This window comes from Talaromyces atroroseus (genome assembly GCF_001907595.1).
Source record: "Talaromyces atroroseus strain IBT 11181 chromosome Unknown scaffold_11, whole genome shotgun sequence".
Classification (NCBI taxonomy): domain Eukaryota; kingdom Fungi; phylum Ascomycota; class Eurotiomycetes; order Eurotiales; family Trichocomaceae; genus Talaromyces; species Talaromyces atroroseus.
Window position 1 is genome coordinate 603,992 of NW_017971443.1, and position 23,951 is coordinate 627,942.

The following is a 23,951-nucleotide window of genomic DNA, read 5'->3' on the forward strand; positions in this document are numbered from 1 at the left end:
TGTCAATATAAAATACTGTATCACAGCAAAGAGGTAGGCCCGCGTAGTGGAGACAGCACCGCGAGCAATAGGTCTAGACTGGGTACGTGTGCCGCCTTGCGATCGAATTCCTGGTCCAGATTATCGTTGACCGTGCAGACCGCGCCGCGATGAACTACCACCAAGAATCCCTCCAAATAGAGATCTCCCATGCCGCACGCGTAGTTCGCCATATCGTGATCGTGATCTTTGCCTTGGTCAGCTCGTCTGGCGATAGCCAAGAGCCGATTTCCTTTGATCCAACCGACACGCGGCCAATGGCGTAAGTAAGTAAACGATCCATTCTGTCTCCCAGGTCCGTTGACTGTCGAGATGCCCCTGTTTAATCTGGCATCATGGAACAACACTCCTACTGCATTTGTTGCTTGGTGGAGTGTGGTCTCCGTTAGATCTTCGAAACACAGTGGAATTTGCCCGATTTTCTCTGCAATATCGGACGTCTCAGAGGCTCGATATGCCTCAGGGAGAAAGCGCCATCCTACAGGCTCTGAATGTTCTGTGTCGGGATTGCTCTTCTTCCTGGATTTCTGACTTTGATATACGGAATTTGAATAAGTCTCTCGCCGCGTCCCTCGACTCCAGGATGTGGTTCCACGCGCGTATCGGGCGTCTAGTGTGCGCTCGTCATAGAAGGGTACTGAGCCATCACCTTCGCCGACCACTTTTACCATCTCGATCACCCTTGACGGCTGGTCGAAGGATCGTCCGCTTTCCATCAACGCGTTAAACACGTGGTTCGCTGATAATTCTCGATACAGCATCTCTTCCACCAGCTTAGCGGTTTTCTTGTTTGTCCAGTCGCTGCATCGCCTAGGAACTGCGCTAGAGGCAATGTCCATATTGTCTAACATGTCGTCGAGTGCCAAATGCTCGATCTTACGTATGGGGAATAAAAGGTACGTAGTATTCGAGGCACAAACGTATCCATGCGTATACACCAAGACTACTCATACTTAAGGAGATCCGTGGCACTGATAGTATCTGCTTCCTCTAACGCATCCACCACATCCACGCCATCGTCGTTAGTTCTCAACACAATTAAATTCTCCGTTTGCGCCACATGTCGTAACTTACTCTTCCATATTCATCACTACTCTCAAACAGAAGCCACAAACTACATGTCATGGCTCGCCACAGTTGATACGACGCATTACATTCAGGCTTCTAATCATATAGTCAACAATATTATGGATTTGTCAACGGAATATTACCCAGTAAGCCACGAAAAAGGGACCGCTTAATGAGGCTCTGGTAATGCTCATTTTATGTGTGGATAATGCCATATATTCCGATGTCAGGATTACAGTATGGGATATCGACAAACAAGAATATGAGATACTCTTGCATTGCTATATCCAATCCAAAGGCAGTGGGCAGTCACTCAGCCTCCCTCTAGTACGAAAGAATCGCGACGCACCTCTAGCGGAGAGGATTTCGCAGAAGGTCTGTACAAGAAGCAACTTGGACTGAACAAAACTGATCGACGTATGTAATATTGGTTGAGGACAGCGATCAAGAGGTGAACGAAACCGAAGCAAAACGGCACCAAATTATCCTCCGCAGTTGATCCATTTGAGAGCTCGCAAGTCGTGTCACTATTGTTTCCAGCCGGCACGAGAAGATATTGATATGCAAAGGGGAGATGGGAGGATCGATCATTCTACCTTATACGTAATCTTTATCATGCATATTTAGCTACCATGAACTTTAGCAACCGGCCGGAGAATGATGTTCTTCTCTTTCCTTCCTTTTACGTTTCGCGCCGAGGTTAAAATGGATTCAACGGATCTAAAATCTTCTCGCTTTCCGGTGTTTTTATTCACTTGTCCTCCATATTCATAAGCCTACATGTTCAAATACATTGTATGGATTGAACGATGAAGATCTGCTCCTAGATGCAAACAGAAAATGAAATTCAGATGTTGTTGCGTAAGAGGAAGCCATCATGCTGCAGCTCTTGGAAGACGCCCTCAGGGTCATACTTGGCCGCAGCCTCCTGCATTCTTTTGACGTTGTCGGTGCCGTAACTGCGTAGCACCTTTTGGGAGCCCGTAGCAAAGGACATGCACAAGTAGTCAAGCAGCAATCCTTTTGTTTTGGCCAATGACTGCACGCTCTCAACCATGGTGTCTACTGCCTTCTGTGCAGCGGCATCGTCGCTGTCATCCTTCGGCCATTCGCAAGTAAACACCCACCCTAAGTTTAAATCTGCATTAGTTTCGATATCTTATCTACCAGGTTTGATACAATTGGCGCCATTGCGAGACACTCACAGCACTGCGGAACGCTCTCCAGTCCCATGACGTTGTCCCCACGATCTCTTCCTACTTGTACACCAGCACTACCTACTGGCTGTATCGTATAATGCAGAACGCTACCGGCTGGAAGGTACTTGCACGTCTCCATCCAGAGACTGTAGACCTCTTCGTAGAGTTCCTGGGAAACCTTAGTCGTTACTGTACCGATGGTGCGCCTGTTGCATCGCATTAGTGACTAGGTGGCTAAGCAAAAGCATGTATAAACTTGCGCACTCACTTCTTTGCCTCTTGTGCATGACCCATAGCCTGAGCTAGCGACAACAAAGTGCCATTCGTGGAAGGAACCGCATTCACCATGAGACTCTTGAGGTTATCGAAAGGTGCGAAAGGTGAAGGCCCCTCGGCAGGGGTGTCTCCATAGATCAAGCCCACGGCGACAAAGCCGTTGTTGAAGTTGGTGAAGAGACCGATCTTGGGGTCTTTCTCCATGGCTTCCTGAACGGCTATTGTGGCCTTGATGATTTCGACGTAGTCTTCCGGGTTGTAGAGGTTGATTGTGTATTGCACGTTGATCAGAGGGTAGGTTTCAAGATCGAACCTCGTCACAATGCCTATTTACTTATCAGTGGTATCCTCGAAGCTAAATAAAACATGTCTATTAGGCACATACCAAAGTTAGAGCCACCACCCTTCAGAGCGCGGTAGAGCTCGGCATTTTCGTTTGCGTTCGCGTTAACAAGTTTACCATCCGCCAATAAAATCTAGAGGTATTGTCCGTGAGAATAAGTTGTTGACCATCCAAAGAAAAAGCAGCAACATTTACCTCCAAGTTTTTGACGCCATCTGCTCCAGTTCCATAGAGATTGGGTAAAGCCCCCATACCACCTTCGGACATGCATTAAATCCCGAGCCCAGAAAATACGACATAAGGAATCATTGAGAAATACCTCCAAGGAGGAAGCCTCCTAGCCCAACTTGCTGATCTCGGCCTCCAATGGCGGACCGCTTGTGCTCCTCAAGCCAGGCATACACTTCGCCCCAGGTATTTCCTGAGCCAACTCGGGCGATTCCATCCGAGGTCAGCTCCTTAGACTGGAGTTGACGGATGTCGAGGACAATGGCAGTCTGGTCTGCGCTACTGAATCCAGCGTTGGGATTGTGGCCAGTGGTGCGAATGACGAACTTGGATCCGGTCCTTTTGACAATAGCGAGAGCCTCGCCGAGCTCTTGAGTGTTGCTCAGAAAAACATAGGCAGCCGCAGGCGTCCAACATGTTTGGGACCAGGGGCGTGCCAGTGCTGTCTCGTACTCAGACGCAGCATCTGGAGTCACTACCTTCGATGGGAAGGCAGACTTGAGTTGCTCAAATGCGGTTGTACTGATAGTCATTATGAGCGTCAAGAATTTCTTTCAACTTTATATATGGCGGCAAAGCGTTCAAGGTAACTACTTGGGTTTGTTTGAGTCAAACTCAATAAATTCCTTTTCACGGACGAAGGTGTGAAATGGCTGCTGGGAAGCCTTTTCTTGACTTTAGTTTACAAAAAGACCCTCCCATATGTTCCCAAATTCACCAACACATCTCTACACAATCAGCGGATTATGCAATGCTTGTTCTTGGGCGTGACAGCCCAAGCCCTTTAAGAGAGTCAAACACCAACGGAACTTCTGAGCTGAGAATCTTTACAACCAAGCGTTCAAGTAGTAGCCTCGCAGCCAATAATGCGACAGCTGAGCCTGTTGCGTACCCACGTTGATAAGCCCTAAGATCATTAGTGCTTAGCAGCTGAAGCTCCTTGAGCGACATTTAATCTTATTCTCAGTTCGTGCTGTGTATGAATCAAAGTTATTTCAGCATCGAAACTACGATAACAGGTCTTAGGATTCCAGACCAAATTCCAGATTCTCATATAAGATAAACGTGGTGGTGGTAGTTGTAGCTGAGATTAGGCTTCGATTAGGGTTAGCCCCGCATGAACCCCGCAGAGCTGAGCGGCATTTATGGAGAGGGACGTTTACAAGCAACTTGACCACAATGATACAAAAATCAAGACGAAATGTCTAGCTACGACCAACACAATATCGAAGACACTAACATTTGGCTCATCGGCTCCGATATTGACCACAAAGTCAAATACAACTCTGCCGCCACAGAACCCGCCTGGAACAATGGCGACATCGGCACTCATCCGGGTCTGAAGGTGTGGCGCATTGAAAACTTCCACGTTGTATCCTGGCCCAAGTCTTTGTATGGTCAGTTCTACGACGGAGATAGCTTCATAGTTCTCCACTCGTACATCATCCCAACGAAGGACCATGAATTGGGGTCGTCGCAGCAGAAATTAGGACACGATATCTTCTTCTGGCTAGGATCCAAGACGACTCAGGATGAGGCTGGGACAGCCGCGTACAAGACCGTAGAACTCGATGAGTTCCTGCATGGAGTGGCCACTCAGCATCGAGAAACCCAGCTACATCCGTCGGAAGAGTTTCTGAGCCTCTTTCCGAGACTGTCGATCAGGACGGGAGGCGTGCGCTCTGGATTCCATCATGTGGACACACAGCAACACCCAGCAAATATCACAACGTTGCTTCGCGTCTTCAAGCATCCTTCCCCAACACTGGCAGAGCATGGCCATTCGATTGTTGTCCATGAGGTAGAGCCAATTTGGCAAAGTCTGGATGATGCTGATGTGTTCGTTCTTGAAAAAGATGGAAAGATCTGGGTATGGCAGGGCAAGGATTGCAGTCCCATGGAAAAGGCTAAAGCGGCACAAGTGGTCAATGACTTGACGCTTGCTAAGCATATGGATGTCGAAGTGCTGTCGCAGACTGAAGCTAGATCTAGGGTTGTTGTTGATTTGCTAGGTGGGAGAGGTATTGACCAATTCTCCTTCCATAGCAGCCGCCCAATTCATGCTGTGACACATCACACTAGCGACGACAGGACAACCCCTCGACCGCGGAGGTTGCTTCGAGTTCTTAATGACGGACTTGGAGACCAAGTTCGGTTTGAGCTGGATAAAGAGGGTGACACGATCCAGATATCCGACCTGGATAGCAATGACATTTTCATCTTTGACACTGGCAAGAAAATATGGGTCTGGGAAGGATTGCAGGCTGCTCGTGCAAAAAGGGATGCGTGGAAATTCAGCACGGGGTCGTATCTTCGCTATCTGCAGCAGCACTCGCGGACTCCAGAGATCATTGCTACTACGCCGATTGCAAAAGTTGTTGAAGGAAATGAGAATGCGGCATTTTTTAAGGCTATTTCTCTGTATTAAATTTATATCCTGGCTATGAACGAGAATATCTTAGAATGAACAGCGTAGGATTTTGTCGAAAGTGCTATAGTAGTACATACTACCTAGATATAATGCTCTATTCTTAAGAACAGTATGTGGCATATTTTGGACGGCATATATTAGATGGCAATTCCACTGGGGTTGCTTTTTTTCTCTCGCAGTCCTAAAACAAGTCCTCATCAATGTAAGCGTTAATAAACTCATGGCCACATATTATTTAGCATGGAACATGGAAAATGATGTCTTCGTAGGTAAGTATATACAAAAAGGAATATGGTTATAGGACCTCGGAGAATTCATGAGTATTCTTCTTCTACACTGTTATATAGTAAAGGTTAATGCAGAACTCCATTTATCACTATTTCCAGGTTCAATACATTGACCACTAGTGCGCCAAGGTAATCATGCCATACTAATGGTTATTCCACATCAGATAGGAGGCGGAAGACATGGCTATAATCCGACAGATATCCCTCCTGATGCTCCCTTACAACCAACAGATTTGCCTTATAATCCCCTGTCTTGCACACGGGATTCACCAAAAACGGCGATTTGGAGTGCCCCCATTGATATTCACGCCCATCGTTCATCACCATCTTATGCAGGATCATTTCATGCAGAAAGCGTTTGCTGCTGTTGACGCGCCGAAGGGAAAATGCAGGATATTCCCCGGAAGCGAAAGGCAGCGAGACCACCACAACTTTAGTTGAGACATCATCAAGTATTATATCAACAACCATTTGGTCCTCAGGGCTCCACTGATCCTTAAACCATTGGACCAACCGGCCTGTATAGTGTTCTACTCCAGCCCAGCGATCTAGACCATAACCCTGTCGATTCTGGCATTCTGCTAGGACGGCCATGACGTCACCCATGAGGAGAGAGCCTGTCATGGATGCAATAAGATAGTACCTAGCCTATTAGATTGATAGCTTATAGTAAAGATTGAGACCTCTCTCTTACAATGTTTCGTCATGAGAATAGTCGCCGTAGCATTCGATTAGCATATTCTGACAGGGAGGCTGGGTGGCCTGCATTGTTGCCCATGATCCAGGTATGTCGTAGATGCGTTCCGTTAAATTGAACTCACCCCAGCCTTCTGTGGATATTGAGACGCCTATTCGGTTGAAACAAGGGTTCAATCTCCACGCTTGCCGACTAGACACTGGCCGTGTTTGTGTATCCCTGGTACCGCATGGTTCGTACCAGCAGGCAACTTGGATTGCATGGGATGTTTGGATAATACCTCTCCAGGTGCGGCACACGCGCTGGGCTCGGATCAGGTCTATAGGACTCTCGAGTTGTAGGAATATAAGTTCGGCCAGCTCATAGATGCCAAACGTTTGCTCGGCGAATGGTCGCATTTCCCAGTACTTCCGTATGAAGTATCAAGTACGCACAAATGCTGCTTTTTCAAGCCAATGATCCCAAAAGATGTAGATTGTAGTTAAGCGGAGTAAGCCTTTGTGGCTTTTTGCGGTCGCTTAGTCTTCAGAGATATATCGTTACGCTGCCAAACAAATATATGTTGTCTCCGTGTCTTTCCATCGGCCATTTGTGATAACAAATTCGGTCTTCTCTATCACATCATAAGCCATCTTTGTAGTGGACGATGCAAGTATTTATAAGAAACAATGTATACTAATTTAAGAGACTGCGGGACTGCGAGGAAGTACAGATCTCGCTCCGTTGGGGGTTATCGGCGGTATTGTTTACTTCTACCTCGGTATGTCTTGATAATCGATCTTACCTAACGTATTTCCCGGGTAATGTCAGAGAATCAGAACGTCACAGCCAATAGATAAGGAACGCTAATACGTGGGAACAAAGGATTATCTGAGGACGTCACGCACAGGCCGCTCGACCAGCTAGTCATAGTGCTTTCCGTAGGGGGGTTGAGAATATGATTGGTTATACAAACTCTAGTGGCTTCTCAGTGCTCTTGGCCTAAGGCAGCGACCTCACAGACGACTTACTTGAATCAGAATCAGGGAACCTGTGTCTGTCAACTGGTATAGGTCAGATACAGACCAAATGGAGTTGACATGGACCCGGACTAGCTCAATTGGCAGAGCGTGCAATTGATAAGTTAATTGTTAGGTCGCAAGTTCGATTCTTGCGTCTGGGCGGCACCAATAGCGACGTTTTTTCCCCCCAATGTTTGTGCACCTGACTAGCCCAATTGACAGAGCGAAAAGCGTTTAACTACCACCGGTCAGTTTTGAGTCAGCCTCATTTTTAGAGCCTCATTTTTAGATTGTCTGTCTAGTCTACCAAATATCACGTCGCCCGGGGATATGTAGACCACCCAATAGATCGTATCGACTCGTTTGAACTACATTTCCATCGGAATATCATTTCCCGGATCGCCGTATCACATCCGTCATCCACCATCTTCTGTTCTTGCACCAAGCCCTGCGCTAGCCATACCCTCAAATACTGTACAAACGGATTCGGGCTGGATTCGTATTCCCGCCCAAATCCAAGCGCACATTGGCGCGCATCCTCCTTTTCCATTTTTTTCATTGCCTGACGGAGTAATACCCTGTCTGCGATGCATGTCGGGGAGCTAGTACATTCCTCAATCAGGTCTAGTACGCTGGAAGTGAATCTCGCGTAACGGGAAGAAGATTCTTTGTACAGATGTGGGAACGGCAGAAGCAAAGTCTGGAGCTGAAGATGAGAAGGCAGAACAGGAGGGCTGCGTTGGGGATTATTGTTCCATTCCTCGGTTCGCAGTCCTCGGACATCTGCGACTATTCGTTCCACTATTGGCAAGGCTTCATCTCTACGCTCAGGAATGGTAACCTCTAGCACTGAAAGTAGGTTTGTGAATTGTCCCAGGGATACTTGGATATGACCGTTCATAAACATGAAGGGATTACGGATGATAATTCCCGCACACGCGACAATTTCCTCCGCGACAGATTCTCGGGTTATGCCATTGACGACCTTTGGGCTTGTTTTGTCGTAAAGGCTACTCGACAGGAGACGGAAATACTTCGTTTTCGCGCTACTGTCGAAAAAACTTCGCCAGTGATAGCCCGCGTTGGTAATTCCCCATGATCGATTTTGCTCTGTTAACTTGTCGTTGATGTTCCGGAGCTTTATACAGTCCAGATATGCTAGAGCCCACGCCCTGTGCTTGAGAAGGAATTCGCAGGGGAGGTACGGAGACCACATATTCATCACTCTAGGTATCAGGTCTGGAACAAAAGGACCAAAGTCTGTGACGGATAGTTCTTCGGCCGTGAGCTCGAGTTGAGAAAGGAATTGACGCATCCAGAGATTGTGTTGTCTGGTTGATTCCTCGAGTAGGGGTATCAGGGTCTTGTGAACATACTGTTCATGATACTTTGCGGGGATTTTGTGGTAGGCTGTTTCGGTAAATAGATTGAGTAGGGGCCGTTCTGAGTCAACCCTTGGAAGCTTGGCCTGTTCCGATTGCAACCAAGATTTGGACCCGTTGATTTCGCTTGGCCCGGCTGCGTAGGATGCCAGCGATGTGAATATTTCGTAGGCCTGGTCAGCGTCGTCGTACTCTTCAAGGATATCAAGTAAAGCCGAGCATACTGTCGCTCGCACATCGATATGACTGCAGGCCTCAAATAAATCCTTCAGTGCGCAAACGGCGAAAGAAGGAGACACGCCGAATTTGTTTTCTGCCAGCATAGTGCCCAGCATTTTCACCGTCGTGATCTTAATACCTGTCTTTTCGGTATTTATCAAGCCAGACTTTGTACTTCTGACTTCCTTCTGCTTCCGTAGAGCGGTAAGGACATAAGCAGTGAACTCGTGCATAACCCGCTCTGCGGTTTCGCGGCTGAGGGCTTTCGCGAGTGACGAAGGAAACGCCATGCGGTGCCATGAGGATGCGTTGGGAAATAGCTCCAGTGCTTTCATTCCCAGTATCGCAGCCAGCTCTGGCTTATCAGACTGTCGCACTAAGGTCATTGTTTCAAAAGCACATCGCTGAACCAGTGCATATTTCGGCGAAGCGCTTTCAAGCTCGTTGAGAGTTTCCAGGAGGGACAGAGAAAGTCTATATAAGAGACTAGATGGTACGACTCTCACCAAGCCACGCAGTAAAGCAATCGCAGCTGTTGTCGCTTGCCCCTGGTCATCAATGGAGGACAGAAACTCGTAGTCGAGATGCACTGACGGATACCGAAGAACATCTGTATCTTCGGGGAATGCCCCAGATAGAAGGCGTTCCGAATTGTGGGCGAGACTGTTAAGAAACAAGAGGGCAGAAGCAATGAGAGCTTCTCTGTGCTGGCATGAAAGTCTTAACGGACCATATTTGGGCCGCCATATATCAAATGCTTTGGACTTGGCAGGCAATTTCCATGCGTTCGGATGGGAGAACAAAAGGGCCAAGGCTTCTAAAGACCCTTTCTGCTTGGTGGCAAAGAACCGGTGCTGCAAGAGCGTCTCTTCCCAACGCTCTCGTGACGAGTCGTGTGTGTTCTCTAAGCGAGGCTCCCATCCAAAGCAGGGGGAGTCGCGTGACATACGCTGGAATATATCCAGCGAAGGCAATTGAGGAGGTTCGATCATTCTCGCAGCTTTATGCAAGCTTCTGGATCGCAGAAGGCGACACAGGTATTCTCGAAAGCTCTCTGTATGCCCTGCAGAAGACGGAATTTTCTCCGAGTAGTGCCTCCATATTTCTAGTATTCTTGCTCCTTGTTCTTCTATCGGCCCATTGCCGATGTAGATACTGATAGCAAATTCTAGACTGTCCACGAAGGGTCCCAAGCGATAATCCTCTTGGCTTATCTTCTGGAGGACTGTACCAACATCACAAAATACAAGTTCCGTGACTCTCTTCGTGACAAAGCTGCCAACTTCTTGGGACTTAATCACTTCCATTGTCCATTCCTTCGAAGGAAACAGATATTGAAGCGGCAAACCTCGCGGCAAACCTTCAGACAAATTTGCAGTTTGAGGGTTCCGTAGAAGGCGCTGCTGGGCCCAAAGACGATCTCGCTGCTGTGCTAGCGAGTCCATGAGCTTCAACACCCCAATATTTGGCTTCTGTGGGCATCCAATATTTTCTAGCGGGCCGGACAAACATCCCCAACCAAGGGATTCATATCCTTCTGTAATGCCCACACTTTCATATTGCAACATTATTGGCACCACATTATCTAACAGAGTGCCCACTATCTCATTTTCGCTTCCTAGACCACGGCGACACAAGCCCTTTACCGCATTTATTCGGCTACAAACGACAAGTTGAAGCAAAGAGCCAAATTCGCGATCTTGACAGCTTTTGTACCAGGGCTCCTGCAGAGCTAGAAGGGCTTGTTCCATAAGATACTTTATCACGGAGTCCGCAATACCGACATCAGCCGCAAGGTCCTCTAGGGTTGGCGACACCACACAGGACAAGACGGATGCGGTATCCGCCTGGTATATTCTTCCCACAAGTAAAGGTCTCACGAACTGGAAATACATATCATATAAGCAATGAACAAATATCTGAAGAAATGGAGAATGAGTTTACCGGATCCCGCAAGAAGCGCGATGTCCAATAGATGGCGTCTTTCAGGGTTCGAACGTTTTTGCTTAATTTTGCGATGCTGATTGTAAGGTCTGCCCAGTCTAGTCGATCTTTAGGATCACGGGCTTTTACTGCCTTGAGTTTGAAGTCTTCAATCACTGCAGGGGCCGCAAATTAGTATTATTCCCGACAATTAAAATAAACCAAACTTACATTGATATGTCACTGAATCACGGGCATTCGCCTCTTCTTTGCTCGTAGACTCTAAATGTACTCGGACAATGTTCTCCAGAAACGAAGGAAAGTGTCCTCCACTGACTGGCCACCGAAGTCCCATAGATGTGGTCAAGCTTTTCGTTGACGACAGTCGTAGCGCGCGCTCAAATAGCCACCTTGCATCCTGTCCGGGAAGAGACATAAGGAATGATGAATTCCATGGTAAAAGCTGTTCCTCATTTTTTGACGGCGTTGGCTGGTTTAAGTCAATGTCAAGGCCTCGCAGGTGCTTGCATATGATCTTGAGCAAGGAAAGCCTTGCCTGCGCAACGGTTTTGGGAAGGATAACACCGACACAAGGGCCGAGTTTGGTCTTTGGAATTGTCCTGAAAGCCGTTCGCAGAAGTGCCTCCAAGGAGTTTTTGTAAGCCTTTGAAGGCCTGGATGGATGCAGTTCCTCCCGGCGACGTGCAGCAGGTGCATCAGAAACCGACTCTAAATGCGCGTCGGGGAAAGCTGCGATGACCCAGAATTCTACCAAAGCGTGCATAAGGTGTTCCCAATCATGCAGGGTTCGCTCCGAATGTCCCAAGTCTGGTAACACCTGCTCAAGAAATGCGAGAATCTTGTCGAAAGGCACTTTTGAGCGCCGGGCTATTGTAAGGGTCATGTCAATGCAACGAACCCGGGTGCCCCAATGAACGTCATCCGCCTCTGCTGACTCACCACAAGCGTGGTCACAAAGATCTAAGGTGAATTGTATAGCTGGTATACTAGCCTGCCCAGCTTGATAAACTTTGGATTCGTAAGGTTCACGCGATGTAAGCATCGCGGGAGATGTATATCGAGCAAACGCCTCCGCAGCGGAGGGTAGACTGGGACTGACCCGACGGCGAATTTTCTTAAAAGCGGCAGGTGAGAATTGAGCAATTGCTGTATCAAAGGGTCAACAAAGTCGTTAGGTCGGTGTTTTGAAAATACTTTGATCAAAATGGCATCACTGGACAGATTGAACAACGGCACTAGGTCGCCGACTCTTAATAGCTGTCGCCTGCCCTCAAGCGGGGCCTGGGAGGACGAGCACCCCAAGAAATTAGGAATCAAGAGTTGAAGAAGCTCATCTACCGCTTGCGACTTGGAAGCATCCCTGGTGTTAGAAGACCACCCGATGGCTCTCGCCAGACTTCTAACCTCTTGTATGCTAAGCTTCTCAAAGAGCTCCTTCATGCCGATCGTACCTCCGACCGCATCCCAGCCTTTCTCCCGCCAATGATCCGTTTTCATGGCACATTTTAAGACGTTTATGCCAGCATGGCGCACACCAGAGGAGTCCTCATCCCCGAGGGCGTCCCGAAGGATGCTGGGAAATCTGGGATGGGCGCGAAAAAGCCATACGGCGAAGATCTTGGGAGTGATCCCTCCGCTATGAACACAATCTAATAAATATCGATTGGTCCCCAACACCTGTGTTTCAGAAACCCCTTCTGCGAGGAGAGAGCGGAAGTAATCCACCGCCTGTTGCGGGCCGAACCAGGGAGTAAACACCGCGGGATCGTTTGCCATTTTCGACGGGGGGTTGGATGAGCTGATGAGGATCCGTGAGGAGCATAGCAAATCCTTCTAGTAGCCTTCGTCATTTATGCTAACTACTTATAACTGTGGGTGAGTCTGAGTCATTGTGGTGCATGCGGGCTCCCACGTTACTTATTAGTCAGGAGCCCCACATGTGAAAATTCAAATCGAAATCATATTGAAGCTATTTTCAGCATCGCGGCTCTCTGTTTCGTGCTTATTGTTCTTCCACGGAGCTCACGGGTCTTTCACATTTTCTCTGCTGGTAGTTTCAGGAATACGTTGAGAATCATTTGAGCTGAGCTAATCTACGGCCAAGTACACGTCACAGGAGACATTCGTGGATGTTACTGCAATGAAAAGAAGAGAAAAGGATCTCAGCAAAAGAGGCCGTATAAAAAAAGATAGCCATTTCTCACTTCCTCGACTTTTTAGGGCAACGAAACAAATAAGCCCTAGCCCTAGCCCTAGCCCTAATCATCCTTGACCGACATTTGTTCTTATCTTATCTTATCGCATAGTTAGTGCTTAGTCAGCTGCGGATGCGTCATAGTTAATCTTTTAGAGCGGATGAAAGAATCGACGGAGAAAAACACTTCATACTTTGTTTATATTTCTATACTATCTGCTTTTTTTCAGTAAATATTAAGACATGCGTCTACCAATTCCACCTGTCTAAGAAATAGAAAGACAACGACATATATACAGCCCAAGGGTGTTCTCTAGAGCGTCCTCGCCGCCAATTTGAACTCGTCTCTTCCGCCTTCCTACAATGAGTCATGAGCTCTCAGTCCTCGAGGATTCTACTACACAAGGCAATTCCAATCGTCCAAATGACACGTTATTCATTATGCTAATATATTTCTTCTTCTCTAGAGACATGACTGGTCCACCTGCCGTAACGTCCAGGCGCAATTACGGCATCGCGCGAGATCCTATCAAAAAGACTCCCAGCAAGCGGCGCGCAAATCAGGCTTGACAGATCCGTTGGTGGAAAATGATTTCAAAAATTCCGCTCGTCATAGAGCCCGTGAGAAATTGGCAGATAAGGTGCGGCGCAAAACATAATTCGGTGCAAAAAAAGAAAAAAAAAGAAAAAAAAGATAGAGCGGGGTAAAGGAAATTGACTTTGTTGACTTTTTGTTCGATCAACGCAGGAATTTTTTCTCAGTCTCCTAAGCTCTGCTGCGACCAAGCGAGAGGCCAAAGCATATCTCTCAAGATTCCCGTCGGTCAAGAAAACAAAGTATCCAATCACGAAGCCAAAACAGAGTGCAATCGAAGCACAGTCCGCAAAGGAGATGATAGATCACAAGCCAGGAGTCAATCTGGGATCTTTTTATGGAGCTACGAGATCGGTGTCGGAAACACCAGTCTTTCGACAGGGGGAGGCGCCCGAGACAAAGACAGCACAGGGGATTACTCTCGATGAGGCATTGCATATTGCGCTGGTCAAGTTGACAAATTCGCAGTCGTTAGACGATGAAACCGTGCATGGAGTTGCTTTGACATTGTCACAACTCACCCGGTTGGGCATGGCATCTTGTGTTGTTGTTGACCCTGGCCCTGTGGAAGACGAGACAACATGGAGAAAGGTAGCGGCCGAGCAAGCTGACCGTCTGTCAGCTGCAATCGATGCCTGCGACGGAGGTAAAGCTCGTCGATTGGATTCTGTGCTGACTAAAAACGACAAGGAGAGACTTCCAAAGGTAATTTCTCGTCAAGTCTTACTACGGCCTTTGCGTAAGAACCACACAGTCATTGTTACCCCCGTGGCCTATTCGGAAGAGACGTGCACGGCATCTCTGGTTTCAGCCAACGATGCCGTGTTAGCTTTAACTCGAGAACTAGCTGGCTTGGAAAGAAAACATGATCCTGATGAGGATCCTCGTGTGACAGCGGAAAAGTTTGCTGTTCTTCAGAAGGAGGTGGCCGTGGACCGACTAATTGTCCTGGATCCTATAGGTGGTATTCCAGCGTTTGAAGGTCCGCAAAGGTCTCATGTTTTCATCAACATGGAGCAAGAATTTGAGGATATTGAGAATGAGCTTTTGGGAGCCACAAGGGCGATAAGCAACGAAGTTCCCCCAAGGGTTGAGCCGAGCTCTGTTGTTGCCGCGGTGAACAACAGCAATCCAATATCGAGCATTGTTGCGTCCGAAATTGCTCCGATAGCCTCTGGATACCAGCAACAACGAGATGGCCAAATTGAATCCAACGGCCCTCTGCAAGGGCATCTCGATAATCTGCGCCTGCTACAAAAAGCACTTGCTGTACTTCCGCCACTATCTTCAGGTATTATCACGACGCCCAAAGACGTAGCGAATTCGGCGCGCCCCCAACAGCAGGGCTTCCTTTCCGTTTCTCAGGTAGGAACTAGGCGTCAGAAGAACACCCTGATTCACAACCTCTTGACCGACAAACCGGTCTACTCATCCTCACTTCCATCTGCGCGACTAGGGCCTAGTCAAACATTCAACGGGCAGACATTTCCCGCCGTGGTGCAGTCTACTTTTGTAAAACGCGGAATGCCATTGACCATTCTTCCTGACCCTCGTATTGCCCCATGGTCTCCAGAGAATAGCCGCGGCCCGCAGCGTTTGACTCTGGATGATCCTCGGATTGATCTCCCGCGCTTGGTATACCTTATTGAAGATTCCTTCAACCGAAAACTAGATGTCCAGGACTACCTCGATCGGATCCATGGCAGAATCGCAGGACTCATCATTGCAGGCGAATACGAGGGCGGCGCAATCCTCACCTGGGAAGCACCGCCAGACATCCCGGAAAGCGAACTTGACAAGCCCGAAAATATAAAGCGTCTAGTTCCATATCTTGATAAATTTGCCGTTCTCAAGCGCAGCCAGGGGGCAGGGGGCGTCGCTGATGTAGTGTTTAATGCTATGGTTCGCTCGTGTCTGCCGCAGGGGGTGTGTTGGCGCAGCCGAATGGACAATCCGGTGAATAAGTGGTACTTTGAGCGGTCGAGGGGCACGTGGAAATTGAATGGGAGTAACTGGGCGATGTTCTGGACAACACCCGGTGTGCCGGAAGAGGATCCATTGAAGTTCAGGGATTACGAGGCTGTGTGTAGGAGTATTCAACCAAGTTGGGCGGATAAGAAGAGCGTTGTTGATTAGAAGGCTATATGTATATATATATAGCTATGTATTCATATAAATAGTCAAAGATATTTGTCTATGGACCGTGTTTACTCGTCATTCTCAAACTTCAATCCAGAAGCTTTCCGAATCGCACCATACATTCCGGCGATATCCCCCCTCTCCCCGGAGTGCTCCTTCACATCCCTCAGGTACTCGTCAACCACCTCCAACGACTTCATCTGCATGCCGCTTTGCTTCGCGATATCAGTGACATGCCTCAAATCCTTCCTCGCAAGGTCAACTGGGAAAAGCGGGTATTCGCGCTTGTAATAGTCGCCCGTCTGCATACGCTCAACATATTTGGGCAGCGGACCGGGGAACATGAGTTCCATCCACTGCTTCAAGGGATCAATGCCCACGCCGGCCTTTTCGGCCAGCGTGAGGCCCTCGCCTAGCTGTTCGACGAAGCTGAGGATAAAACTGTTTCCGATGAGTTTGAATGTTGACGCTTTACCGATGTCCTGGGTGGCATTGACGTCGTCGTCGTATGTGAGATCGATATTGGCGCGTGCCATGACGCCGATTGTGTAGGGCAGGATTTTGGTGACGTCGTTCTTGTGGCCTGCTAGTACGCAGATGAGCAGACCAGCTTCGGCCATGGCGGGCACGCCGAAGACGGGACAGGAGACGAAGCTGGCGCCGCGAGCGCGTATTTGGGTGTTTAGTTTGCGGGTGGTGTCCGGGTGGATGGTGGACATGTCGACGAGGAGTTTGCCCTTGATGTCTGGCACGCTGCTGAGCGCGGTGTCGACGATGTTCTCAACGGCGGCATCGTCACCCACGCATATGAAGATGATGTCGGATGCGCTGACGGCGTCGGCGATGGATGATACTGCCTTGGCCTTGGAGGGGCCGCCGATGGATTCCGCGTGAGCTGCAGCTTTGGATTGCGTGCGGTTGTATAGGAGAATTGGCGAGCTGAGTGCGGCTTTCTGGGCGAGGTTTTTGGTCATCCCCTGACGTAGTTAGGAGATTGCTAAGGCAGTTGGTAGGCGATTAATAGCATAACTTACCTTGCCCATATTGCCCAGTCCGATGTAAGCCAATTGAGGAGCCATCTTGCTGATACTAGATGTATACGCTTGTGTTAGTCGGGACGAGGTGTTGCGCAACTATACAACTAGCTAGGTATATATACAACTCGCTCAATGCATCCGGATATAGATAGAATGCCCCTCAACTCACGTCCCCACACTTTCGGCGGCCACTGCGGATGCCGCAATAGCCGTCGCATCTGGCGGACAGTGGCACAACCTGGCCTGGATCTGTTCAAAGTCCGCTGTAACGAGTGACTTTTGCAATGATCTAATCCCAAGAAGTTGTGACTGTTAACGAAGTCATCTTTACAGTGTCAACCTTGATTCTTCCGTACCCACCCGCCGAATCTGAACTGCAAGCAAATCCGATAGACAAGCCCTGGAGGAGTCTAGTAATTGATGAATGTAGAACGACTATCTAGATAGCTATCGACAGAAACATCGGTTCGATCCCATTGAATCGGAATTTTTTCTGGTGTCTCTATGGCTGCTGCCACAACTTAACCCTAATCCGTCTGGAAGTGACCAAGAGGCGTTTCGGCATGGACGGTTTCATTTCCTCTCGTACTACAACAAGAACGAAGTTTGATTGTGGCGGCCTAAGTACATGTACGATGCGTTTGGACAAATCATTGACGATCCACAGAGCTTCGCATACCACGGAATGGTTCTTTATCAGCGTGCGTGTGCAAGGGAAGACAGACAAAGAGATGACCTGGGTATCGCACGTCGGTCTATATGAATAAAGACTCTGCTCTTTGCTCCGCAGCCCGAACATAACTCGGATTGCCTTGAATCTGCTCTGACACTCCATTATCACTAACTCATAGCCGTGGCCTCCGCATTACTGTACGCCGCTGCAGCTGTAGTCCTCGCTTGGCTGTATCTTCTCACGAGAACAAAGACTTCTTTGCCATTTCCGCCTGGGCCGTCTCCCTTGCCCATTCTCGGCAATATTCACCGGGCACCCAGGTCACATCCGTGGCTTCAATACCATGCCTGGAGCAAGACGTACGGACCCGTCATCCATCTCAACATGGCTAGCCAGCATGTGATTATCTTGACCAGCTCAAAGGCGGCCCATGATATCCTAGCTAAGCAGGGTGCCACCTTTTCGGATCGACCGCACTTCGTTGTAAGTACCGATGAGCCCAGAGTACTTCTCACCGGATGTAATCAACTCTTGTGGGTAGCGCACGAACTAGCCCTACAAGGAATGCACATGCTTTTGCGGCCTTACGATGAGCGTTTCAAGTTGCATCAGAGACTGGAAAGCCCAGTCCTGAGCGAAAGGGCGGCATAAGCCTATCTTCCCTTCCAGGATCTCGCGTCGAAGCAGCTGCTGTTCGATCTACTGGAAAACGCGGACCGCCCCGTTGATTGTCACGGACACATGGTACGCATAACCGCCAGCATCATATACTCGCTATTCTACGGCCATCGTGTTCGAACCGCGCTCGACGCCAGTACCGAAACCATGATGTGGTTCGTGGTGGCCTGCATCGCCGAGGGTCACCGTGGCTGGGTGTCCAAGGCCCAGAAGTATCTAGATAACGTGGTGGGACACAGACGGTTGCCTGGAATTGAGGATTGGCCGGGATTGCCTTACATTGAAGCTATCGTGGAGGAGCTACTGCAGTGGAGGCCTGCTGGTGCTGCAGGCGTGCCGCACTTTCACCATGGTCGAGACCAGCTACGAGGGTTTTCGCATCCCGGCCAACTCGGTCGTCATCGCGAACCACTGGTCCGTCACACGGGAAGAAGGCGTGTTCGGGCCTGATGTGGAATGTTTCGTGCCAGAGCGGTGGCTAAACATGAAATCCGCGCAAGAACTTCCGACAGTTGGGTTCAGGTACGGACGCCGCATATGTCCTGGACGCCATGTTACGCACAATAGCCTGTGGATCGCTATTACGCGCCTCCTGTGGGTTTTTGGTGTGAAGCGTGAGCTGACGGAGATGGGCGAGCCGGTTGTCTTGGACACCAAGGGTACGGATGGGCTGGTCACCAAGCCTCTGCCTTTCAAGGCTTGTTTTTTTTTGCGGCGGGGAAACTTGGTCTAGAATATTGTTACGAGAGAATGCAATACGTGGGACGTGAATCATGATGAGATCGGACTTATTCAAGTAACTGAACGAATTACTTTAATGTGGCCCAAGTTTCTTGGTACAGCAATGATTATCGGTATTGGGTAGAGAGTTTAGTTGAATTATTACTGAAATTTACTCTCCAATTCTTTTTAGTGAACTTGTTAGATTTTGTGGTACCTCTATACTGGAGCTTTTGTATGGTGTAACACTGCAGACTTGAATGTTGACCTAGCCGAACATTTCATATTCATTGCTTGCTTCCCTTCTCAATATGGGATATCAACAAACAAAAAGAGTCAAATACCCTCTCCCCACTCTGTCCTTGCTATACCATGCTCTGACGATTTAGGTACAAGGATGCTGCGTCTCATTTCGCAAATCCCTCGTTGATCTCGACACAATTATCCACACAAGCCGACTCCGGGCACAGAGAGATACGAGCTCCTTTCCTGTACTACGTAGTGCCCGCCGGCGCGGGATCAACTCATTGATGAACTGACTTCTAACCCTCTAAGCCTTTTATCAGTATCCAAAGTCGGCTATCGCCGCACTCTCGCGGCCAGCGCGTATACCGCAATAGCCGTCGCGTTTATCAGTCCAGCACATACGAGCAGTGGGTAACTCACAATCCGATCTGTTTTTCTTAATAAATAAATCGGATATAGTTAACTAACTTATTCAATATCCGCAGCAGGCTGACCAAAGACGCCTAAGCAGACTCCCTGGCCGCTGTCGTTCGCCTGGTCTGCTTCGCGCACTTTCCGCTCTCGTAACTATAGCTGCTTCTCTATCGATGCCTGCTTCCTGTTGTCCTGCTGTGTCTTGTATGGCTGGAAGTGTCGTCTCGGAATCCTCCTCCTCTTCCTTGAATGCAGCGATACTTTTGATTTCGAGCTCGAAGCCGCCTTCTTGATAGCCGAAGAAACTACTGCAGTCAGTAGAAATCATACACAGGTAGTTGATTACATACCTCCGCATCATTATAGTAACCCTTTTGATACCTGCTACATTCAATTCCCGCTTCAAATCATCCTTTAGTCGCCCTCGATATGTAGGCCGAAAGTCCTTCCATCGTAACCGCACCACATTCCCTTCTCTCATCGTTTCTGACGAGGGAATAACAAATTCGTATTCCCAGTTCACGGAGGTGCGGTTTCTGCCATCTGGCCGTTTGGGAAGAATCTCGTCCTTGATAATGAAGACATATCTTTTCCCGTCTGACTCGCCAATTTGTAGCTCGATGCCGTCGTAGTCTGCCAGATTCCAGTCGATGGTGTTGGTTTTGTTTCGGTGGGACGCGAACCCAGCGCCGCCGAGGGTGCTGGCGTCTAGCTTGCCGTAGAACAGTACCGAGTTCGACTCGTTTTCGGGTTGGTCTTGGTTTTGTTCGGGATTGGTGATTGTTGTTGTAGATGACTTGATGGCTAGGTAAGATATGGATGCGCCGCCGCGCACACGGTCGTCGCAGGCAGTCCAGTCCGAGGTTGACCATCTTCTGTACAAGATACGTCGGTCTGATTGAGCGTTGAGAAGGAAATGGAGGGCTTACTTGTCACCCCCGAAGAGATATTTGCGTGAAATACTAGCCATTCCCGTTCTTTGTAACACATCCAGTCAGTCAGTCTCACGTTCAGAGCAAGGTCATGGCGCAAGTATAAAATACCATTTAGATCCTTCGCTAAACTAGCCTCAGCACCACTTATCTTGATGCTTGTCGAGTCTTGAAAGACTGAGACTGAAAGGCCTCCAGAGCTTCAAGGGTGACGTAAGGGGCGTTGACCGAACTCATTTATGAGGGTTGGGATTAGGGTTATTCCACATATTAACATCTCCCACCGGGCTACAGATCCGGGCTACAGATCGCAGCGTTCCAACTGATCGACTCACTCGGGCAGGGCCAAATTCTGAATCTCGCATAGGTCATCAGTCGGGCTAACGTTTATAAACAGCACCTCCTTTTAAATGCTCGATATCCTAGAATAAGACGATACTATAGTTAACCTAAGAAAAGATTTGTGTCGACTTGCACTCAGAGCAATTCAAAGCTAATGACACATTATGTTAGACTAGCCGCTCGTAACGGTCCAATAATATTTAACCGCTGCAACTAAATCTTGGACCGCTGCAATCTGCAGAGCCCTCGGGAGATTTGTTGATTATTCAGAAAACCGAAACACCGGCCCCAGATCATCTTTATGACCCTTGTTATTAACAAATGGATTCAGGCAGCAAAACAATGTACAAAAAGAATATGCTTGACAAGAGTGGGATTCGACCACTGAGGAAATTATTAGTACTTGATGTATCATCATATGATAAGTGGTAGTTACTAACCGTAGATTTTGTTTTGTCCCATATTCCTTCATGAATGCCGATTTATTAATATTTCTAGTCAAACTTCTCAATTGTTAGATTCGATGAACATATCAATCACCAGAAAACGCCGGTTTTTACCCCCCATGGCAGCACGGACTTGTCAGATCGTCGTAGTTTGGGCCAGCAACATGCGTTGACTGGCGGAGTCACCTAAATAGCTAGATACATAAAGTTGTAACCAGCTAATCCCCATACTCTCCTTTCAGCCCTACCAAGAAGGCATAGGGGTTGAAAATCTTCATTATCATAACGCTGATAATAGGTTACGCTGTACTCCTTGATAGAACTAGCTGACTAGCTTAGTGAGCCAATTTAGCCAGCGCCCCACTCTAAGTTCAACCCTATCCAGAAAGGCAAAAGCTTGGATAATCTTGACTGCAATACATGAAGTTGGCGAGAACAACGTAAAAATTATACAATTGTCGACCGACGTCACTGACAATCTTCGAAATAATCCTTCGTCAAATTCTTCAGAGGATTTTGGATTGCTTGGGAAGATACATAGAATCTTGTATGTGTATGGCAGATGAATGATGCCATAGGTACTAGACTGGGTTAAAAATATTTCCTACTGTTTCTACTTTTTACTTCACGTGTTCTTAATTAATGATCTAACATGGTACATGCAAATCTGCTCAAACACGCGTGCTATTCAAAGCGTTGGTGATTAGTTGTGTTCGACGACGCCCGTATGAAACATGGTTAGTAATTGCTATTGTATGCTGAGATGTTCGATTCGCCTATGCCTCAATATGGTGATTTCCCGACCTCATTGGCTAGAGAACTATAACATTCTATTACAAATATTTTGGGGACTACAATTGCATATAATTGCGCCTTAGTGTGCCGCGCTAATCTTCCAATGGTCACTTCCCCCACCTGTACCCTCAACTGAGGGGCTCACAACCCATCAAGTTCACCCAGACCGGTAAATATTCGCCCGCCAGGTTCGGCCTCAATCCACAAAGGACCTGAAACCTATGTAGCGTGTTATTTCATGAACGGATAAAAGAAATATGGCCAACGACAGTTTTACCAATGCTCGACCAGGTGACAATGACGGCACTGCCCCCGAAGCACCAGACAGGTCCATCAAGGTGTTCACTATGCTAGGTAAGTGACGCCAGCTTCGCTATGGCTTTTCAAATGAATTTGAGTTCATATCTGGTATGCTAGAAAACAATCCGGAAGTTATGAACAACCTTGCTTATCGACTCGGTCTTTCGAAGCAGCTTTCCTTTCATGACGTTTATTCCCTCTACGATTCTGACATGCTGGACATGCTCCCTCGACCTGTCCTAGCTTTACTAGTCACAGTTCCCATGTCCGAAGCTTGGAAACAAGACCGCGACTCGGAGGATGCGCCTCTGCCATGGTACGATGGCGCGGGCCAGGAAGAGCCGGTAATCTGGTTTCAGCAAACCATCATCCATGGCTGTGGGCTCATAGGCCTTCTGCATTGCATCTTTAACAGTGTTTCTTCAGAGATGATTGTGCCCCGAAGTGAGCTGGCTAATCTCTTGGAGAAAGCAGTGCCTCTTGGGATGCATGAAAGAGCAAAACTTCTGAATGACACTGAGAAGCTCTTTGAGGAAAACGAGGCTGTCGCACGTACAGGCGATTCCCAACCTATAGATTGCGATGAATTTACCGCAACCGGGAACCATTTCGTAGCTTTTGTGAAAGGTCGTGACGGACATTTGTGGGAGCTCGAGGGCTCAAGGAAAGGGCCCCTTGATAGAGGACCTCTGGGGGAGGGCGATGATGCTATTAGCGATCGGGCATTAGAGCTGGGTATCAAGCGCCTTATCGACATGCGGCGTGAGGGTAGTGGAGATTTGATGTTCTCCTGCATTGCTCTCGCCCCCAATGTTGAGTAAAGGCATTTCTACAAAGATAACCAAGCTCTTGAAATTCGAACATGCATGCTTTCTTTGTTGTGATATTTCCTAATCCATCATAGCGCTTCCATGCCTACATAGTACAGACAAGTGACATGGAATCCTTTGCTCTTCACATTCATCATCGTCAAGGCTCCCACACCCATACCTCCATTCTACTACATGAGCGTGGCAGCCATGGTCTCGAGTTTGCTGAAGCAATTTTCTCATCCGTAACCTCAAAGGGCCAAAATCTACCCTCTTGTCTGCCTACCTACCGTTGGGCCTTTCCAACCCACATGCAACCGACAGAACATAACATTTCAAGAGAAAATGCGCTCTTGGTTCGATACCTATTCTGTAGACGACATCCAGGCGCGACAGGAATTACAGAAAGATGGGTTGCGGGGGTTAGTGTTGGACATTCCATAGAAGCAGAATCAAGGCTGCTAAATGGCCAGATCAACCGCATTTACCTCGGAGTAATGCGTCAGGGTATGGCAGC

At 48.2% G+C, this 23,951-nt stretch overlaps 9 protein-coding genes across 9 annotated transcripts, besides 2 other annotated features; 4 read left to right on the plus strand and 5 right to left on the minus strand.

The window, feature by feature from the left end:
* Positions 1-20: 20 nt before the first annotated feature.
* On the minus strand, positions 21-878 carry UA08_07504 (hypothetical protein; the record flags this gene model as incomplete). The annotated part of the gene is made up of 1 exon (XM_020262405.1): positions 21-878. One exon carries the CDS (start codon positions 876-878, stop codon positions 21-23), a length of 858 nt encoding a protein of 285 aa, XP_020117243.1.
* A 360-nt stretch (positions 879-1,238) lies between these two features.
* Positions 1,239-1,333: a repeat region (Identified by RepeatMasker using a combination of RepBase library and repeat library created with RepeatScout).
* Positions 1,334-1,954: 621 nt separating this feature from the next.
* Positions 1,955-3,686, minus strand: UA08_07505 (hypothetical protein; the record flags this gene model as incomplete). The annotated part of the gene is made up of 6 exons (XM_020262406.1): positions 1,955-2,235; positions 2,313-2,512; positions 2,575-2,908; positions 2,968-3,058; positions 3,121-3,182; positions 3,245-3,686. 6 exons carry the CDS (start codon positions 3,684-3,686, stop codon positions 1,955-1,957), a joined length of 1,410 nt encoding a protein of 469 aa, XP_020117242.1.
* A 668-nt stretch (positions 3,687-4,354) lies between these two features.
* On the plus strand, positions 4,355-5,581 carry UA08_07506 (hypothetical protein; the record flags this gene model as incomplete). Its single annotated transcript, XM_020262407.1, has 1 exon — positions 4,355-5,581. One exon carries the CDS (start codon positions 4,355-4,357, stop codon positions 5,579-5,581), a length of 1,227 nt encoding a protein of 408 aa, XP_020117241.1.
* A 440-nt stretch (positions 5,582-6,021) lies between these two features.
* On the minus strand, positions 6,022-12,890 carry UA08_07507 (hypothetical protein; the record flags this gene model as incomplete). The annotated part of the gene is made up of 7 exons (XM_020262408.1): positions 6,022-6,514; positions 6,566-6,975; positions 7,579-7,604; positions 7,942-11,053; positions 11,115-11,269; positions 11,325-12,260; positions 12,566-12,890. 7 exons carry the CDS (start codon positions 12,888-12,890, stop codon positions 6,022-6,024), a joined length of 5,457 nt encoding a protein of 1,818 aa, XP_020117246.1.
* Positions 7,372-7,441: a repeat region (Identified by RepeatMasker using a combination of RepBase library and repeat library created with RepeatScout).
* Positions 12,891-13,671: 781 nt separating the features above from the next.
* UA08_07508 (Amino-acid acetyltransferase, mitochondrial) lies at positions 13,672-16,039 on the plus strand (the record flags this gene model as incomplete). The annotated part of the gene is made up of 3 exons (XM_020262409.1): positions 13,672-13,739; positions 13,778-13,949; positions 14,057-16,039. The coding sequence occupies 3 exons, from the start codon at positions 13,672-13,674 to the stop codon at positions 16,037-16,039; spliced, it is 2,223 nt and encodes a 740-aa protein (XP_020117245.1).
* A 71-nt stretch (positions 16,040-16,110) lies between these two features.
* On the minus strand, positions 16,111-17,121 carry UA08_07509 (hypothetical protein; the record flags this gene model as incomplete). The annotated part of the gene is made up of 2 exons (XM_020262410.1): positions 16,111-17,019; positions 17,077-17,121. 2 exons carry the CDS (start codon positions 17,119-17,121, stop codon positions 16,111-16,113), a joined length of 954 nt encoding a protein of 317 aa, XP_020117414.1.
* Positions 17,122-18,136: 1,015 nt separating this feature from the next.
* UA08_07510 (hypothetical protein) lies at positions 18,137-18,880 on the plus strand (the record flags this gene model as incomplete). The annotated part of the gene is made up of 2 exons (XM_020262411.1): positions 18,137-18,235; positions 18,422-18,880. The coding sequence occupies 2 exons, from the start codon at positions 18,137-18,139 to the stop codon at positions 18,878-18,880; spliced, it is 558 nt and encodes a 185-aa protein (XP_020117415.1).
* A 988-nt stretch (positions 18,881-19,868) lies between these two features.
* UA08_07511 (hypothetical protein) lies at positions 19,869-20,780 on the minus strand (the record flags this gene model as incomplete). The annotated part of the gene is made up of 3 exons (XM_020262412.1): positions 19,869-20,115; positions 20,161-20,685; positions 20,740-20,780. 3 exons carry the CDS (start codon positions 20,778-20,780, stop codon positions 19,869-19,871), a joined length of 813 nt encoding a protein of 270 aa, XP_020117412.1.
* Positions 20,781-22,582: 1,802 nt separating this feature from the next.
* Positions 22,583-23,446, plus strand: UA08_07512 (hypothetical protein; the record flags this gene model as incomplete). Its single annotated transcript, XM_020262413.1, has 2 exons — positions 22,583-22,679; positions 22,743-23,446. 2 exons carry the CDS (start codon positions 22,583-22,585, stop codon positions 23,444-23,446), a joined length of 801 nt encoding a protein of 266 aa, XP_020117413.1.
* Between the last annotated feature and the right edge of the window lie 505 nt (positions 23,447-23,951).